General features: G+C 39.6%; 1 protein-coding gene across 50 annotated transcripts in view; it reads left to right on the forward strand.

The window, feature by feature from the left end:
* The window catches only part of MADD (MAP kinase activating death domain), an 81,382-nt gene that overhangs the window by 13,100 nt on the left and 48,058 nt on the right, over nucleotides 1–20,224 (forward strand). For 28 of the 50 annotated variants that reach the window (XM_083603761.1, XM_083603807.1, XM_083603772.1 and 25 more), the window contains exons 2-13: nucleotides 4,317–4,489; nucleotides 5,543–6,157; nucleotides 7,670–7,973; nucleotides 8,293–8,424; nucleotides 9,475–9,588; nucleotides 10,419–10,499; nucleotides 13,177–13,233; nucleotides 14,674–14,852; nucleotides 16,376–16,611; nucleotides 17,246–17,402; nucleotides 18,036–18,139; nucleotides 19,725–19,918. In XM_083603761.1, coding sequence (XP_083459887.1) covers nucleotides 4,428–4,489; nucleotides 5,543–6,157; nucleotides 7,670–7,973; nucleotides 8,293–8,424; nucleotides 9,475–9,588; nucleotides 10,419–10,499; nucleotides 13,177–13,233; nucleotides 14,674–14,852; nucleotides 16,376–16,611; nucleotides 17,246–17,402; nucleotides 18,036–18,139; nucleotides 19,725–19,918 — 2,235 coding nt within the window. In that variant the 5' untranslated portion in view covers nucleotides 4,317–4,427. The remainder of the gene's footprint in view (nucleotides 1–4,316; nucleotides 4,490–5,542; nucleotides 6,158–7,669; nucleotides 7,974–8,292; nucleotides 8,425–9,474; nucleotides 9,589–10,418; nucleotides 10,500–13,176; nucleotides 13,234–14,673; nucleotides 14,853–16,375; nucleotides 16,612–17,245; nucleotides 17,403–18,035; nucleotides 18,140–19,724; nucleotides 19,919–20,224) is intronic. The other 22 variants (XM_083603766.1, XM_083603788.1, XM_083603809.1 and 19 more) reach the window with 1 other exon arrangement.

A 20,224-nucleotide genomic window follows, 5' to 3' on the forward strand; every position in this document is an offset into this window, starting at 1 on the left:
GCAATGATATGGATTATGGAGCTGAATACAGTACATGCTGGAGGAAGAGTGTTTCTGTCATCATGTCACTGCTTTTGCAAAGGCAATATATTTTTAACTTCACTAGAAATGAAGTTGTAGCATCTGTGCCCTTTCATATCTGGCCTTCTTAACTGTCTTGCACTCTCATGAAATTTCCGAAGGCTTTATTTATTTTTGATGAGCCCTGTTCCCCTTTCCCATTCTGAGTGGGAAGAGAACTAGTTATCATTTACATAACTAGAATAAAACTTTCCCCCTTATTTCAAAAGAATCCAGCACTTAAAATGCAGATCTTAATGCTTGATGTTTTTAACCGTTTGCAGTCTTAAGGCTTTTGCCAAACACTTGGGTAGCTTAAAAGATGCTCAGGTTTCTTGTTAGATATTGTGCCTATAGATTATATTCTAGCCAACCTATTGTGATACGTATTAAAATGCTTAAATGTTGATACCAGTACTCTTGTCCTTAAAGAATAATATGCAGCATATCTCAACAAGCTGAATCTGTGGCTTAACTCAAATAGAAAACTTGCTAAGTGAATAAAAGTATTTTTACTGCCAGCAATACCCCTTCTTGGACAGGGATAATTTGGCCATACAGTGGTACCTCAGGTTACATACGCTTCAGGTTATATACACTTCAGGTTACAGACTCTGCTAACCCAGAAATAGTACTTCAGGTTAAGAACTTTGCTTCAGGATCAGAACAGAAATCATGCTCCGGCGGCGCGGCAGCAGCAGGAGGCCCCATTAGCTAAAGTGGTGCTTCAGGTTAAGAACAGTTTCAGGTTAAGAACAGACCTCCGGAACGAATTAAGTACTTAACCCGAGGTACCACTGTAGTAGTATGTGCTCTGGTAACCTCTCTGTTAGATTACTGGAAAATGATGTATGTGGGGCTGCCCCTGAAGATGATGTAGAAGTTGCAACTGGTGCAAAATGTGATAGATAACTGTCAGCACCACCATACAGGAGCCATATGAAACAGCATCCTTTTTGCTTTTAAGTCTTTTGAGCAGAGCCAAGTATATTCTTTTTTGCTTGTCTAAGACAAAATGCTTTCTCTTCAACCCTCACTTACCTGCGTATCAGGAAAGTTTCACAATGTGCAAGTTGAAGCCATTGTATAGTAAGTACAGCTAGATCTATTGTGAAATTAAATGTTCCATTAAACACTTTTGCTTGTTTTTTCGCAAGGAAAAACTAATATTCCTGCTTCAGAAGGCAGTGATATTCAAGAAAAAACTAGACATTAGATTAATTGCATGATTTCAAGAAACATATGTAGTTTTAAATAGGAACTGCAAGGGGGAGTACTGTTGGAATTGTGACTATGGTGCATGGGGAAAGATTAGTCTCTTCCCATGAACTGTGGTTGTGAACCTGATTGGTGTCCCCTAGTGGCTATTTAAATTTAAATGGCTAGATATGTTAACTGCAATGACATCGTTAATTTCACATCTAGTTTGTCCATCAGATCATGTTCTTTAGTGTAAAAACGTTGTTATAAGCATGCAAGAGAATTCCTAATTTATTTGTCTGAAATTATGGAGGCTATGGAATTATGACATGTGACATATGAATGAATATATTGTTTTCTGTTGTTTATGAAAGTAACTGAATGCACATAATATAAAATCAGAAGAGTAAGCAGTTGCTTTTTTATGTATCAGTGGAAGCTACTGAAATGAGAATATAGTGAGATGAAAGTGAAAAGATAAATATTCTCCCTGAGTGAAGCAACACTCTCCAGAAATAAATGTTGAATGCCAAATGCTGTTCTGGGTAATGACTTGTACTTTTCTCTGTTCTGTGTTTTTTAATGGTCACTTTTATGTGTTTGTTACTTAATAATAAAAATGATTTTTTTCCTTCTAAAAAATGTGTTTCTGACATCTGCAGTTCTCAGTGCTGCAGTATACAGTGGTACCTCAGGTTAAGAACTTAATTCTTTCTGGAGGTCTGTTCTTAACCTGAAACTGTTCTTAACCTGAGGTACCACTTTAGCTAATGGGGCCTCCCGCTGCCGCCGCGCTGCTGGAGCACAATTTCTGTTCTCATAGGTACTATTTCTGGGTTAGCGGAGTCTGTAACCTGAAGCATCTGTAACCTGAAGCGTCTGTAACCCAAGGTACCACTGTATGTGTGGATAGAACTGGGGTTCAGGAACTTGCTGCAGTGGACTGGCAGTAAATGAGAACCTTCTTGAGCCGAAAAGGATTTGCTTATATAAATGGATAATCAGATTAATCAGCCCATATTTGTGTACTACTATATGTATTATCTAGGCTTTATAGGGTAAGTGGTTTTATCTAAGTTATATGAAAATAGAATTTAACCATGTTTCATCTCATTTGGGCTTAGCAAGAGTATCTAAAGTACCTAGCTGATTCAAGGTTCTTCTGATTCCATTTGGTCTTGAGACACAATCTTCCCTCCTTCCAACTAATAAAGTGCAGTATGATTATGCACTAATAAGCTATGATTATGATTGCTGTGTGGACTGTGATTATTTGAAAATCACACACATTCTGTCCCCAAGACACATTCTGCTAAAGTGTTGCTTTGTAGATGGTATCACAATAGAGATTTACTTTTCTATTTTTGTAGAAAAGTTACAATATTTCAGGTGCCCAAGATAAGATTGCTTCCACATCTCAGCCTGTTTTATTTTTCAGCTGAGGCATTTCTTTTTCACTACTGTATTAGCAAGAAGCTAATAACCTATAAGCAGTTATAACGTACAGTAGCAACAAAAAGATGTCAAATTTTGTCAAAATATATCCTATCACACTTATAAAAAACATTTTTTCCTCCAGTTGCAGAATAGAGATAGCCTGGCCATGGTTACTCATGCATTGGTAACCTCTAAGCTTAACTATTATAATATGCCCGTGAAGGTGGCCTGAAAATTGCAGGTAGCGCAAAATGCTATACCAAGAATGCTGGAAGGAGCAAGCATATTATTCATTTCTTGAAACAGCTGCAGCAGTTGCAAATTGTTTCAGGGCCAAATTCAAGGTGCTCACTTTGATATTAAAAGCTCTAAACTTCCTGGCACCTAAATATCTGCAAGAGCACCTTCTTCCATATCAATCTGTCCATGCTTTGAGATCAGCATATGATGCCCTGTTGAATGTGGTGTTGGAGCCCAAAGATCGATCTTTTCATCGGTAGCTCTTTGCATGTCGAACTCCCTCTGTACTGAGGTGCATCTGGCTTCATCTCTTTATAGCTTTAGGCGACTGGTTAAGATACACTGTTTTTGGCAGCCTTTAGGGAAGGAGAGACCCAATCAGATAAAAGGATTATTGCTGCCGCTGCTATTAGTAAATGGCTTTGTGAATTGTTATGAATTGTGTATTTTAAGAATTGTGTTGTGTTATCAACTTTATATGTTCTTTTTATCTTATTCAACAATAATTTTACAATCTTTGCCTTGGTTGATTATGGTTAATACAGTTTAAAAAATTGCCATCAAGGTTGTTATCCTAGCAATGTAGGCAGATATGCTGGGATAGCCCACACTTGAAATTTGCATTGCAAAAAATGGTCTCATGGGGCCTAATATGGACCAGGATAATAGCAGGAGGCAAAGTCTTAAAGCCCTCTCCCCCGCTAAGATCCCAACCCAGGTTAAGTCCCCTCACAGCGTTAATTTGAGGGAAACCCTATACTCAAGGGCAGAAGTATAGTTAAAGTCACATGTAATTTGGGCTTTAGACCAATTCCTGTTTTTAAGGTCCTAATTTGAACATAGTGAATAATTGGATCTAACTTGTGTAAGAGAAAAGCAGAGTTTCAGATATAACCATCCTCATTAATTGATGATAAACTTTTCCCCCCAGATCCATTTAAACTAGCAACCAGAGTCCCATCCAGAGACAGTGGACTCTGCAAGTTAATTCTAAGTTGTGTGAAGGCAACTCCTGCTATGTTAGTAGCACACGGTGCCAGTCACAATGCAATGGAAATTGGAACAGCTGTATGTACATCACTCACGTATTGGTGTCAGTTCACAAAACCCCATTTCCTGTGTAAGCCTTGTCCGGCTGTGGTTCTAGCAAGTGACCCCAAATCTTTGGAAGTGATTTCATGGAGGCTGTCTTCTGTGAACAAGACTTCCCTGTTGTTTACCCTTCACAAGTATATTTCATACTAAGAGATGGAAGTGTGGATATTTTGCTTGAACAGCCTGTCCTGTGACAAATATGCTGCTTATACTGAAAGTGCTGATCAGAGCATTGTTATTGATGAATGTGAGTTTGACCTTGAATTGAATATCTTTTGTTGTAGGTTGATGTCACAGTTTCCATGAGCATTCTGTTTTCTGAGGCAGCTATAAGAAACCAGCTGGTCCAATGAGGGAAGAATTTACTGAGATGACATAGTGAAGGAGGAAAGACAATGGTGCAGAAGAAGAGGAGCTGTCCTCGCTTACTTGATTACCTTGTGATTATTGGGGCCAGGTACAGTAGCAACCTAGATGGAATTTACACAGTAATGACCCTTGTCACATATATATTCATAAACTTCTTCAGGCCCATTGTCAACCCTCTGGGTGCAAAAGTGGGTGTGGCCAAAAAGCAAAAGTGGGCGTGACCTTTTTATTTTAAGTAATGAATTTTAGATGGCTTGGGTAGCACAAAAGCTCTTTGGCATCACAGGGGGGTACTTAAGGGAGCAACGAGCAAAAAATTAAAATAATTTTAAAATTACTTTTTTAATGACAGATTGTAAGGGGGGGGCGGTGTTAGGAAACTACAAAAAAACCTTAGGTGGCCAGGTGCAGCCCACAGGTTAGCCACCTCATGCATGGAGTTGTGTTTTGGCCAGTGATGCCTAGTGAGGTGGAGTAGCTATGGGAGAGGGCATCCTACAGCTTTACCAGTGAACATCCATTGGAGGCATCTGAGGCAGTGGTGCATTCATGCAGCACTTGGTAGTGGATGGCCACAAGTGCCAGGTGTATGTTTGTGGTTGTGTGTGTGTGTGTGTGTGTGTATAGAGAGAGAGAGCGAGAGATAGAAATGCTAATTGAGGAGAGGGAAACAGAACACTGTTGTGCTCTTGTTTGAAAACATGTCCACCTGTGTGTACAGACCACACAGATAATAACTGCCACTTTAGAAGATGTTATCAAGCTCCTCTGGCAATTGCCACTTCTCTCTTTGTGAAGGCAGGGGCCTCCTTTTGTCACTAGTCTCAACGTCCTTTCTTCTTGGTGTCAGCTTTCCCATCCAGCAAGCTGTGCAAGCAGCTACTGCCCTACCTTCACACATTGCTTTTGATTGGGTTGAGTACCTTGGCCACCCTGTCAGAGCCTCGCCAAGCACAAATTTGCTTTCATTTGTTCTTGATGCAGATCTTACTATTCATTGCCCTAATTACATTGCAACCCAGAGTCATGGTGCTTGCAGCTCCCACTTACAGAAATAGGCCCTCTCGCATTTCCACTGTTCAAATGTGTAACCAGTATGGCGTTTCAGTATCAAGTAATTTTGCATTTGCTTTGCTTGTAGGCAACCAAGCAGTGATAGTGTGGCACAGACACCTGAACTACTGCGCCGCTACCCATTAGAAGATCACACTGATTTTCCACTTCCTCCTGATGTAGTGTTCTTCTGCCAGCCAGAGGGATGTTTAAGTGTGCGACAGAAGCGGATGAGCCTGCGAGATGATACTTCTTTTGTCTTTACACTCACTGATAAAGATTCTGGTATCACTCGCTATGGGATATGCGTCAACTTCTACCGTTCTTTCCAAAAGCGTGTGCCCAAGGAGAAGGGAGAAGGCAGTGGCAGACATCGTTCCCAAGATGGGCAGAAAGCACCCAAGTCTGGGGATACATCCACTACCCAAGAAGAGAGGGGTAATGAGAGTTCAGAGAGCGGTGGTTCTCTGCAACCACCAAGCACAGAGTCTGCGCCAGATGTTACTCGATCACCTCGTAGTAAACGTTCTGCAAAAGCCACCCACCGTTCTCGTAACAGCACCCTGACCTCACTTTGCATCATTAGTCACTATCCCTTTTTCTCTACTTTTCGTGAATGTCTGTATACCCTGAAGAAATTGGTGGACTGCTGCAGCGAGAGACTCTTGGGCAAGAAGCTTGGGATCCCTCGAGGCGTGCAGAGGTACATGAAGGGATGCAAACATCCGTTTTAATACCATATCTAGATGATGCAGTTCATTTTCTGCTGTGGTTTGATGAAGTGTGCTTATTTTCCAAGAAAAAGGGAGTAGACACAGAATCACTGTTTTTTCATAAGGCACATGAGAGGACTTGCAGGCTGTACACAGGTCACAGAGTTAGTGCAACGGAATAGTCACTGTAGGCATGAATGTATCATACCATGCTGTCCTTTTCCACACACACCCTACCTAGTGGTACTGCTTTCCTTACTTCTGATAGTGTGCCAAAACTTGACACCCATTGCAGAAGATATGTACTATGTGCTTACATATTTTAGCCAGCCTAGGATGTCGTATACCTCTTAGTGGACCAGGTTCCCAGTTTGCATTGTGCCTTAAGTTGAACCAGTAATGTCTGTAATCAGCTCAGTTTTGTAGTTGTTCCCTATGTTCTAGTTACTTTGTGGTTTTGAAAGTGACTACTTCCCCTGCTCTTATATCTGCTTGGTTGGATCAGCTTCAGTTGGTTTGGTAGGCTGTGCTGGGAGCATTGTTGCTTTGTCTCATGTTCTGTGCACAAATACATCATGAAAAGAGAACTAGGTACACATAGTTGTAGCATTCTAATACAAAACTACACAGGAAAGTGAATTTGTGATTCCTTCTTTAAAAAACAATTTCTGTTCTTGGTAACTCTACACCCCTCATTTTATGCTGTTAAAACTGCTAGAACCTTCTAAAAATATACATTATAGATTGACTATATGTGTGATACAGTGGAGGAATTATGTGCTATATAAAACCCTTTAAATATCTTTGGGGACTATCAACCTGGCTGTTCTGTCTTGCACAACAGTATAACAATTCCTGGGGTACTTGTTTGAAGTCAAAGAAGCATCTGATTTATTTGGAGTTTGATTGCTTTCTTATCTTACAATATAATATAATATAATATAATATAATATAATATAATATAATATAATATAATATAAAATAAATGTAAGAATGTCATCATTCTGCAGTTTACTTGGTGGGCAACAGGTGGTTTTATAGTGTGACAAGAAGTGGTGGGTTGGCAGTTCAGGAAAGCTGTGGAGAGACATCCACTGCAGGGTGTGGCAGCCCAAAGCTCTGTAAGGGAGAGAGTGGGCGGCTTTGGCAAGCATGGGTAGATGGGATTGTCGAGCAAACTGAGCAGGGCTATAGCCTCTAGTAGTGACATAAGTGCAAAGATAGATCCATACATTGCAAGGAATTTTATGCTTCCAACAAGATGCAATTAAGGCTCTGCCATACTTCTTTTCACCTAGGTCTGCGTTGTACAATAGCTTAAAGGTTTTACTGCAGTCAAATGGTATATGCATTTTGTTAACAAAATAAAATAATAGGACATGCGTATACGCCCTAGTCTGACTTCTTACGGAAGAATTCACACAGCCTGAGTATTTTGGCAGGTTTCTCAGTAGAACTACCAAGTATATGTGTTTGGGGTTAATCTTGTTGCTTTTACACAGGGACACAATATGGCGGATTTTCACAGGTTCACTTCTAGTGGAGGAGAAATCGAGTGCATTGCTACATGATTTGCGTGAAATTGAGGCGTGGATTTACCGGCTGCTTCGCTCACCTGTGCCTGTTGCTGGCCAGAAGCGCGTGGATGTGGAAGTCTTACCCCATGAATTGCAGCCAGCCTTGACGTTTGCCCTTCCTGACCCATCCCGCTTCTCTCTGGTGGATTTCCCCCTGCATCTGCCCTTGGAGCTCTTAGGTGTGGATGCATGTTTGCAGGTGCTATCCTGCATTCTTCTGGAACATAAGGTGAGAGGGACGTGTGTCAATATACTTGTAGACATTTCAGACGTAGAGGCTGCATTGTCTGTTCCTCAACATTTCAACAGAAACTTAACAAAGACCATGTGAAAGGACAAATGTATGTTTTTATCACAATGTTCAATTTCCTATTAACAGAAGCAATAAAGATTATGAGGCTTCTGCATGAAATAATATTTGTTTAGGGAAATATTTTTGCAGTATTAGAATACATATCATATGAAGGCCCATTGGAAGAAGCCTAAGAGCTTATTATCATGAGAAAATAATTGTGTGGATGTATTGACAAGAGTTTCCTTGGTTGCAGGTGGTGTTGCAGTCCCGGGACTATAATGCGCTCTCTATGTCTGTCATGGCATTTGTGGCTATGATCTACCCACTGGAGTACATGTTCCCAGTGATTCCACTCCTTCCTACCTGTATGGCTTCTGCAGAGCAGGTATGCCATCGTTTCAGTGACGGATGTACTGCTGTGACACTGCTGAAACCTTTTATCAGGAGAACAGTCGAATTCTTGCTGGGTTTTGTCCTGTCTAAATTAAAATGCATATTTTTCAATGTGCCTGGCAACTACTGAGATGCTCCTACAAATCATAGTGAAGCTTAATGATAGGAATAGAAATGGCAGACAGTGTAGAAAAGAGCAAACTTTACTTTGAGATGTTCCATATTATATCTGTGGTTATATGCTATATTTTTTTCCAAAGCTGTTGATGCCATATAGGCAATTTGGTCCACAGTTACTTTAGAAGATTGAAGGGTCATGTTACTCCTGCAGGAAACCTGTGATTCCAGAAGTGTAGTGCCTGTAAGAGCCAATAATTGTAAAACAGGGAAAACAATTTCCAGCAACACTACTTGCTGCTGCTAAAGCTTTCGGCTTATTCTTTTACCGCCTTTTACAAGAATGTAGAATGTTTGCAAAGGACATATTTCTTAGCAAGGCCTATTTTGTCAAATATTTTCTTTTGCTGCTCTCCACAAAACTTCTTATTTCCCCTGCAGTTTTTTTGTGCTGTTCCAAACACAGTATCATTTTGATTGCCATTTTTACCACAGGCTGTCTTTCCAAGCACCAGTTTTCTTCCATTTATAATCTGGTCCTTTGATGAAAAGCTCATTTTCTACCTGTTCAAGGAGGCCTTCCCAAATTTAGATGTTTTCTCAGCTTCTGCTGTCCTCAGTGTTTGATAAATTCTTTTAAAAAATATTTATGTGAATATATTGCTCTTACATGCACAGTGGTCTCCTATCCAGATTACTATTCAGATGTGCACCTGTTTTATCTCAGTAATGCTACAGCATCTATTGTTTTCACAGTAATTTACTGAGCCCAAAGTTTAATGAATTCTTGTAGCAACATTTGCTTATGCTTTTAAGTGTCGTCATCTCTCCAGTAGTTTGCTTTTAGTGATTGTGGGTGGATTGTTAGCAGAAAAGCTGTAAGGATTCAGATTTTGTCCTTATTAATATTTTCTGCTTGCTACAGCTGCTTCTGGCCCCAACACCCTATATCATTGGAGTCCCAGCCAGCTTCTTTCTTTACAAACTAGACTTTAAAATGCCAGATGATGTATGGCTAGTTGATCTGGATACTAATAAGGTAGGTAACTCCTATTCATAAAACAGCATTTATATATAATTCCTCTTGATGGGGACTGTGTGGGTGTTATGATTTTATTTCCTAATCCCACCTCCTTCTCTTAATTAACACAAAATAGATGTTGCCTTGTTTGTTTATGTATTAAAGGGTTTTAACAGCTGTTCGTTTTTTAAACTGCAGTTTTGCTTGAAGTTGTTTTGTAATAACCTACTGAAATGGTTCTGGTTAGGCTTTTAAGTCACTGTCCTTTGTAACTGTTTGATTACTGATTTTTAATATATTTTATATTGTGTTATGTAGGCCGCATTGGAAATGCAAGACCCTAAAAGACAGCTTAAAAGCACATTTATAATTTAGCAAATACACATTTTGGATAGCCACACCCATACAGCCTTTGTTAAATGTTTCTTGATGTGCAAAACAAATCAAAATATGTTTATTGGTTTAATATATTTATAGGCCTTTTATGTTAAAACAATATTTAAAAGAACAATTTAAAATTATAATTAAATGGTGATTGTTTCTGACGCTTAAAAAAATTATTTCATTGAAAGGGCAAGGAAATATTTTCTAAAACAATTGTTACCAAGGAGCAAAGTGACATAATTAGGTCACATTTTAATTTGTTGACAGATTAGAAAACCAAATCATCTGCTTGACAGTTCTGAATTCATCTTAGAGCACAGCCAATAATGCATAAGCAATAGGAAAAATTAAATCCACTTCAAGGTTCCTGCCCCTATTTCTGTCTTGTTTCCAAGAAGTCATAAAAGACTGTCCACTTCAAGAGTTTTTGTAAACGCAATTTTCTCTATAAATTTTTATTCCAGGTGATTGTTCCTACAAATGCTGAGACATTACCTGTTTTGCCGGAACCAGAATCTTTAGAATTGAAAAAGCACTTAAAGCAGGTATGTAAGGATTCTAGTGATTGTGGTTGGGATAATTTCCACTATTGGTATATTAGATAACTAAGGATGCTGTGACAGTTTGCAGCATCATAATGGGACAACTTATTACTAAAGTTCAGACTCAAAGTGGACTCTCTAATGTAAATATGACTATTTCAACTTCTATGAAGAAACATTTCTAAATTAGGAGAAATGTGGTTAAAGAGAGTTATTTCAGGTAGCTGATAGTGGGTACATTAGTGATACTTCATTCAATGCAGGAAATTATGCTGTCCAAAATGGGGCTTCTGTAGCCCTGTGCCGTGAATAAAAAAATATATTTGCAATGGCTCCTTTGGAACATAGTCAGTCTTGGTTAGAGGATGACTAGGGAAAGCCGGTGTGTGTTTAGATGCAGATTCTGTTCAATTATACTATTGAACAAAGGTCCAATAAGTATCCTTTCCCTTGAGGAGACACTTTGATCCCCCCCCCAGTTCTTTCTCTTTTAAGTGGCACAAATTAGAAGTTGTAGTCTTGTTTTCAAAGCACATTGTAAATTTCCCCTAATAACAAAAAATTGCCTCTCTATATTCTTTTAGCTTCACTTATTTTTTCATTTGACTTGGCTTGTGAAACTGCAGGACCGGCCATTTACATTTTTCAGCTGTTTTTCTTGAACAATAATCTTCTCGTGGCATGCTATTTACAATTTGATCCAAAGCCTTTCTTACTTTTCTGTCCTCTGTTTCTGTTTCTACTTTAGAGAAGCTTACGTAAAAATGCCTAGGAGCCTCTAGAGATAAAAAAAGTAAGAAAAGCTTTGGATCAGATTTGTAAATAGCTAATAGCCTTAACCAGTGCTTTTTTTTTCTAAAAAAATGTTTAGGGGTGCTCTCATTTTCCTACTTATATTGAAATTCTGCCCCTCAATGAGGCCAAACTTAGATTCACAAAATGAAAGCAAGCCTCAGACTTGTGGCCTCTCCTCTGGTGTGACTTTCAGGCGGAAAACTGAAGGTTCTGCTTCTGTTGTAGATCCACCAGAGTTTAGTGGGTTGTCTAATCCCTGAACTATGGTTCATTGTAACTACAATTAATTGAAACAAGCCAGCTTCCTAAACCGGTATGAATTTGGCTTGTTTCAGCTGATCATAGTTAAAATGAGCTACACATTCTCCAGGTTTGAATGGCGCAATAAGCCGCAGTTAATCTAACATGGAAGTGAAAGCTTCTGAACTCCTTGAAGCCCTGACAGAAGGAAAAGGGGGAACATGTGAATCTAACACTGAACTATGATTTAGTGTTACATCCAAACCAGGTCACTTTGTTATGTTTTGGGATCCTGGGTGAGATTCAACTAATCGGTTCTGTCAGCAGAAGCCCTGTGCAAGGACCTCTGCTTGCACAACAGGGCTTCCCCCAGTTGGCTCTGAGGGATTGGGAAACACCCCCCCCCGAAAAAAAACCACCAGTGTGTTTTCATATGAGCATTTTGGTGTGGTCATGAAACATTGAAATCAGCAGGTGTTATTACTGTGTATTGTTAACTCATTTTCGTGTCTTTGAAGCTGTGGTAGGCTGTGGTTTATCTCATCCTTAATCAACCCCCATTTCAAACCTGTGGTATTGTAAGATAATCATACATATCAGAGCTTCATGGCATATTGTGCACTACATAAAATGCTTCATCATTACATTTAAAACCATCTAAACCAGTACTTAATATCTACAAACAAATCTGCTTCCCGCATGATACACCCTTTAGAATCTCTGGGCTTTGAGTTGTCTTGTCTTCCCCTTTCTTAATCATCATTTTCTCCATTTTCATATTGCTGCCTATGAGGCCCATATTTGTTCTCTTTCTCTAATCCTGTGAAGCTATTTATTGGTTTTAGTCAGATTGAATGAGTCTGTCAAAATAGGTTTTATGATTTTATTTCTGTTCTTTCCCCCACACCTCCTTGCATGCTGCATGCAGTATTTAAAGGTAAAATGTTAAGAGTAGCAGTACAAAAGCTGCTGTTTCTGGCTCCCATAGAAGAGCAGAACTACACATTTAACCGTTTGTGATTTCCTGTGTAACCTGTTGCAGTGAACAGCCATTGACCCTTACAGTAGAATCCCCAGCCACTCTTTCAGAATCTGTTTGCTTTTCTCTCTCCACAGTTTAGGGGCTATTCAGCAAAACTCCCACACATTTGAGTAGTGTGAAGTGAATTAACAAAAGAAGAATAACCATTCCTTTCATTCTATGATGCAAGACACAAAACCTTACTATCCGCAGGGTAAAGCAAAGGAAATGTGGGTGACATCGTGAAGGTGACTGCCTTGTGACAAAACATAGTGATGGTAGTGGGAAATATTGGCGCAAACAGTATTATGCATGCATAAATACTTAACAAATATATACGGGCTTATTATTGCCCTTTCAGATCAGTGTCATTATAAATATTTACATTGAAAACAGCTGGCTAGTAGTCCATTTAAAAAAAGTGTATGCAAGCAGATGTGTGGGGTGAAAGCAGTCTGGCCTTGCTCAGGAACTGTGACTGTTTATGATCCCTTTTTATTTCCTTTCTCATCTGTGGTATTAGTAGTAATAGTTTTTTCTCCATCTGTCTCTCTGTGATCATGTGTTCGTCTTGCCTCTGATTGTCCGCTGGTGTTGTCATGTGATCTTCCATCTTGCCTCCAGTGTCTGGTTAGCATGACTGCAATCACTCAGAAACAGCTGCTCACGCCTGACAAAAAGGTGTCTTTATTTTACTCTTTTCTGCCTCAAGTTTCCATTGGATTATTTTTTAACCTGTTTTGATTTATTTGCTTTGGGGGGGTGGGGAAATGAACTTTACAGAAGGACAAGGAGGTTGAGAGAGAGAGGCAGACATTGAGAAAAACGGGGAGGAATAGGTTAAAAAAAAAAAGGTAAGGTAAAGGACCCCTAGATAGTTAAGTCCAGTCAAAGGCAACTATGGAATGTGGCACTCATCTCACTTTTCAGGCCGAGGGGAAAGGCACAAGGTTTGTAGGATGGCCACAACTGTTAAGAAGTGGAGGATGAGGCAAAATTAGATTGATGAGATTGTGTACTACATGCAGAAGTGAAAACTTTAACTCTTATATGCTTCATGTTCTGGGTGATGTTGTCAGACCATGAGTTGTTAGTTCTGTGAAAATACTAGCTTTGCCATGTGAGCTGAAGAAGACTGTAGAGTTTAAAACAGTGCACTGTCCTAGAAATCTGAGCTTCCCTGACTAGCAGTTATGAGAAAGGGCACAGTGAACCTGCACCTTTATTTGGATTGAAAAGATAGTTTTTAAATTGATGGAGTTGGGATCTCAGTGCAGAGAATAATACTGAGTGGATTGTTATGAAGGGTGGCATACACATATCTTAAATAAATAAATAAAATTATCACAGGGTGGTTTACAATGCAATTAAAAATAAAAAAAAAGTAATAAAATATGCACGAAGGCATTAATCATTAAAAAAACAGCAGTGGAAATTTGTAAAGCAACCAGTACTTAACAAATGTGAAATTATTAATATACCTTGGAGCATAACCCTGTGCCTACAGGATAACAAAGTGAACTCCAGGTGCCTTCTTTCAGGAAAGGTGTTTTACAATTGGAATACTACAGGTGGAAAAAAGTCCTTTTTTGTGCCACCATCTGCCTTATCTCTGGTGTTTGGGGTACTCTGTGGAGTGCCTCAGTTTATTAATTTTTAACACACCCATCCTCTGGTTTTATACAGTTGAGCTACTGAAAGGGTGGATTTCACCTTCCTCATGTTAGTTTCCAGTATATTTAGGGGGGGGTGTTATTTATAAATCTTGTTTTACTCACCTGCCCTCCTCCCAATACTAGTTAGCCTGGGGGATTTTAAGTTGCTTTGGGTTGCTTTGGGCAAGATAAAGTGACTAAATTAGTCAACCAATTAGTCATTAGATTAACCATTCAGCATTCTAAATTTGTTATGTAAAATGGTTGTAAGGTCCTCTCTTTTTCTGTGCTTGGAGCAGTCAAAGGTTAGTCAAAGAGTGCTTAAAAGTTTACTGATCTGCTGAAAGAGGTGTATTTTGATTCTGGGGAACTAGAACATTGCACTTGGGTTGTGTTTGTCCATGAGTTTAAGCAGTTTTGACAATGCCGTTCTCATTTATTACCCTTGTGACCTATTGCCCTTCAGGCTTTGGCTAGCATGAGCTTGAATACCCAGCCTATTCTTAACCTAGAGAAGTTTCATGAAAGCCAGGAGATCCCACTGCTTACGGGGAAACCTCAGAATGACATGCAGTCCACACCTTCTACAGAGTTCAACCCCCTGATCTATGGCAATGATGTAGACTCTGTGGATGTGGCTACTCGGTGAGTCTGAGCAATGTATTTTTGTTAAATTTCCAAATACACTGGAAGGTCTGCTGCTCTGTCCTGCAGAAAATGTTAGCTGAAATGCTGTGGCCTTCCAGTAAAAAAGCAAGTGCTTTTTCATTGTCTTTTTCATGAACATTTATTGTTATAAACTAGAACACACTCTATGTGAGCTACCATCAGTTTTTAACAATATTTTCTACTGCTTAGGCTGCATAAGACTAGAGGATGAGATTCTCTTGTGTATATATGGATTCCACACAGTCCATTACAGGGGTCAGCCAGTGTGATGCCCTCCAGATATATTTTGGACAACAACTAACATTGGCCCAAGCCCAGCACGATCAGTGGGTCATGGATTATGAAAGATGTGATTTACACCATTTGGAGAGCATCCTGTTGGCTATTCCTAGTCTTTTGTTTTGAGATATATATTCTGCTAAATCTGACTATGTTTTCTAATTGAAATTTTAAAATAGAAAAAAAATGTAGAGGTAACCATTGAGTAGGTTCATACAGAGTTTTATAGCTCATTGTCCTCTTTATGCTGATGACAAGCAGATCCATTTTTCCTTTTCATCTTCTGCAGGCGAGACAGTGAATGTACTGAGTCACTGTTAGGTTGTAGTACTGTATAATCAAATCTTCTGTGGGGGTTACGTTCCAGAAATGACATGCACATGGAAAAATGCATATACACTTGGAACCACACCTGTGTGGTTGTCTTTTCAAGGAAGGCAGAGAGCTTTTAAGCTCTCAGACTTGCTTACTGGGCTGTGGGATGCTCCTGTGACATCTTGTGGGACCATCCGAGTTTCCACGAGTTCTCTCAAGAGTGTTCCAGAGCACAGTTAGCAGGTCTGAGAGCTTAAAAGTTCTTTCCATGTTGGGAAAACCCAAAGCAAAAGGAGCTTCTAAGCTCTGTGCCTCGTGAGCAATCAATTTGCGGGATTTCAACCAGCCAGATTTCAACTGTGTGAAGTTGAAATGTAATCCAACAAGACTGAGATACGGTTAGTGGATGGTTCCTCTATCCAGCTTCAATGTCCAGCCTGCTCTAGAAGGGGTCACACTACCTCTGAAAGAGTGGGATCATAGTTTGGGACTTCTCCTGGTTCCATTACTGCTGCCACTTGAGACTTCGGTGGTGTGGAGTGCCTTCCATTGGCTTAGGCTGTTTGGCCCAACTACAGTAAAAGAGATTATTTGCCTTCAGAGTTGATAAGTGAACTCAGTATCATCTTTGTACCCTAGGCTTGCTGCAAAGAAAGTGAGAATAGAAGCCAAATATATTTTTCTTTGGTCACAGCACAATAGGGGCACTGGTGTTTCTTTTATTTCCATAGGGCATATTTTGTCTTGAGGCCGCAGTTGATGTTAGCTATGAATGGGCGAACTTATTCTGCTGTTCTTCCCTTACTAGAGGCAAATGTAGAATTTGCTTTTCATGATATGTGAATGTACTGTGTCCTTCAGATTTGTCATGTTGAATATATTACCAACCTATTGGATTTTTTTAGGGTTGCCATGGTGAGATTCTTCAATTCACCAAATGTTTTACAAGGATTCCAGATGCATACTCGCACACTTCGCCTCTTCCCCCGGCCAGTGGTTGCATTTCAGGCCAATTCGTTCTTAGCCTCAAGACCAAAACAGACACCTTTTGCAGATAAATTGTCGAAGACACAGGCAGTGGAATACTTTGGGGAATGGTCACTCAACCCAACTAATTATGCTTTCCAAAGAATCCACAACAGTAAGTCTTGGCCTTGTGTTTACTGCTACCTCTTGATTAATGCTGAATCTTCTAATACAAAAGTAGTGTCAGGAAATAGTGTCTCCTGCATCCTATCTGACCATCTTGGCTGTGAGACCTGGAAGACTTACCCCTTGCCTTGCAGGCCTTTTTTCACCTGATATAGAAGGGTAGGGCCCTAACTGACTCCAGCTACAAAAAGCTGAGGCTGCTGAACTGATTCTTGGGCTGGTGTGTTTGGGCTGGGGACTGTTGCTGTTTTTTGTATCTTAATTCAGATGTGTGGAATTGTTGTAGTTTATATTTGGTTGTGTATTTTTTATTGTTTTATTTATTGCTCATGACTACTTTTGTTGTGTTGTAGCTATGTGTTTTTTCATGCTGTAAGCCACCTTGAGCATGGTTTGAACTGTGGAAAGTTGGCATACAAATAAAATTATGTATCTGTTCTATGGAGGGACAGCTCTACATTCAGTTTAATTTCAAACCCCATTAAGCAAATATCTTTCTATGGACTGATGTTTTGCCTACCATTTACAATATAATTTCTGTAGGGCGGCTGCAGCCTCACTTGATTGAGACTTTGGGGGATGACATCATGGAAATAACTTCATTTTTCTTACTATTTCTACAGACATGTTTGACCCTGCTCTGATTGGTGATAAGCCAAAGTGGTATGCTCATCAGTTGCAGCCAATTCATTACCGTGTCTATGACAGCAATTCTCAACTAGCTGAAGCACTGAGTGTCCCAATAGAGAGAGAAACAGATTCTGAACCTACTGATGATAGGTTAGTGGGGAGAGCAACTTTATGTAGCTGGTTCCAAGTGGGCTTTGTCTTTCTGGTTTTTTTTCCATTTCCCCCTGAAAAATTTCAATACTGCTTCCAGCACTGGTTTCCAAAGCAGTTTAACATATAATCTGACAATTACATTAACAATGCAAGATAAAAAAATTACAGTCAAATCAGAAGTTCAGGGTATCATAAAATCCAAATCTAAAGGTTCTGAAAAGCATTTTTAAAAGACTGGCAGAAGAAAAAGGGTTTTGGCTAGTGCTGAAAAGATAAAGTGTAGGCACCAGTCTCTGTTGCTGCAGTATGCTACTCGAAACACCTCCTTATTAACCTTCCATCTTCTGCACCCTTTAAAAATGCTTCTGGTAAAGTAAAAATCAGTTTTCCCCTTTCTTTTTAAAAATTATATTTCCAAACACAGAGCTATACAGTATATATGATGACCTACTACTTAAGAGAAGCTGTTCATTTAACAAAACCTATGCCACCATAGCCTTGTAGTATAAAATATTCCATTTAGTTGCTTCTCTTTCTATTGCTGGTCTGTTCTCATTCTCTATTGCTTTATATTTTTCTTTCCTTTTTTGCCACTTCTAATTCTTTCTCACCCTTTCCTCCTTAAAATAGTGGCAGTGACAGTGTGGATTATGATGACTCCAGCTCTTCGTATTCATCCCTTGGTGATTTTGTTAGTGAAATGATGAAGTGTGACATCAACGGTGACACTCCAAGTGAGTAACTTTGAGTTGATAATTTAATTAACTCTACGTGCATGCTTTGGTCTGATTTAATTGTTTTGAGAGAGAAAGAACCTAAGCTAATTGTGAATGACTTGGGAAGATATCTTGTGTTTAGGTAAACAGGTATATTTACTTTTAACATCTTGTGCCACCCAGCCTAAAGTTTTACTGTTTACTATAATCATATCACTCTTGAAGACTGTAGAAGAGAGTATTCAGTACAGTATAGGTAAAAGCTGATTGCCTGCTTTTTTTGGTTAAATATACATTTTCTTACCTGGTCAGGGACCTTCAGTTGTGACTAGAATTTCAATCAGTTTATTACAGTCATAGACCAGCAGCGTTGTGACTAGAATGTAATTTGCAGCTAGAATGGGCTTTTTCAGTGGTGGCTCCCTGCTTTTGGTATGCTCTCTTCGAGTAGACTCGTCTGGCATCTTCGTTACATATCTTTAGGCACCAGGCAAAAACATTCCTCTTCTCCCAGGCTTTTGGCTAATTTTACAATCTATGGCCTTTTAAACAGTGGGTGCTTGTGGTATTGTTTTTGTTTGTTACTATGTTATACATTTTTTGTGTTTTTATATTGTAAACAGCTTTGTGACAGGCAGTGTGAAGGGCAGTATAGAAATATTTTTAAAAGCCATACTGGAGAAAATCTGGCTTTTGTTTTATTGAGGTTTCTGGTCAGTACTTACATTGTAAATGTCATATTTTCTCATCAAGTAAATGGACTTGGACACTACTTCCCTTTATTTTTTACATTTTAAAGCCGGAGTGGTTGACTCCTGACCCAGGCACATGATGATGTGGTCCCCGAGCATTTTTTCCTGTCCCCCAACTCAGACCCCACTAGTTTTTTGCAAGGGTGGCAAAAAAAGTAGAACATAGTGCTGAGATGCCCTGTGGCCACTTGCCCTAATGTGGATGCAAATAGCTCCCTTTCACACTCATCAGATCAATCATATGATAAGCAAGGAGGGCCTGTGTATGAGAGTTTAGGTGGCCACATCCACATCTGGCCGCTTTTACCATTGGCAGATGGTCCCTAGAGAGTTGGACAAGGGTGAATGCTGCCCACAGGCAAAAAATAATAATAGTTAGCTACCCCTATAGAAAAGAATTATAAAGCTACATTTTGAATAGCTTGCATATTTTGCTGTTTAGAGTTAGATTTTGATCCAGTTTTCAAATGGCAAATTAGCAAATATGAAAGTTCCCAGCTGCTCCCCACCACTGGTCCTACTGCCACCTTGCTTTGTAGGCTAAGTTATGGTTTGGCAAAGAGTTACGCCTTATCTGGGACCATGGCTTTTCTTGCTCCAGACAAACCTCAACCTGTAACTAAAGTTTGGTATTGGTCTACTGCTCATGGTTTGTCTGAAGGAGACGAACCATGAGCCTAGATTCAGACGTAATGTTAAGCCGTACCATCACTTAGCCTAGGCAGCATGGCGGCAGCAGGATCAGGGAGGAGCACATGCTAAGCCATGGTTTGCCTTAGTGTTACATGCGGACTGGGCCTTTGTGATTTTTGTTGACCCTATGAACTTATGTGTATAATATCTATTTACAGATGTGGATCCTCTAACCCATGCAGCTCTGGGTGATGCAAGTGAAGTGGAATTTGATGACTTCCAGGAGTACTCGGGTGATATGGATGAACAAGCCCCTGATAGTGAAAACTCCCAAGACAACAATCAGCCTCGGTCAAGTTCAAGCACTACAGCCAGCAGCAGCCCCAGCACTGTCATCCATGGAGTGAATCATGTGTGTAATGGGGCTTATTGTATAAGTAAGGGAGGCAAGAGATACAGGAATGATAGGAAGGACCCTCATTGGAGTTTTACTACTTTGGTCTTCACCAGAGGCTGGATTTGTTTGGGGCATTTGTTCCCTCATGAACCACTTCTTATCAGCCTGAGGCAAAGACTGAGGCATAAAGCTCCTTGAAGCTTTGGGATGGAAAGGATTTCTTAGCTGCTTTGGACTTCTTTTTGGAAGATACATGGAGAATAAATAATTTAAAAAACTCTTGTCATTTTGTGTTCTTAATATTTATTGGTATGCGCATAA

Source organism: Podarcis filfolensis (assembly GCF_964270895.1).
Source record: "Podarcis filfolensis genome assembly, chromosome: 1".
Classification (NCBI taxonomy): domain Eukaryota; kingdom Metazoa; phylum Chordata; class Lepidosauria; order Squamata; family Lacertidae; genus Podarcis; species Podarcis filfolensis.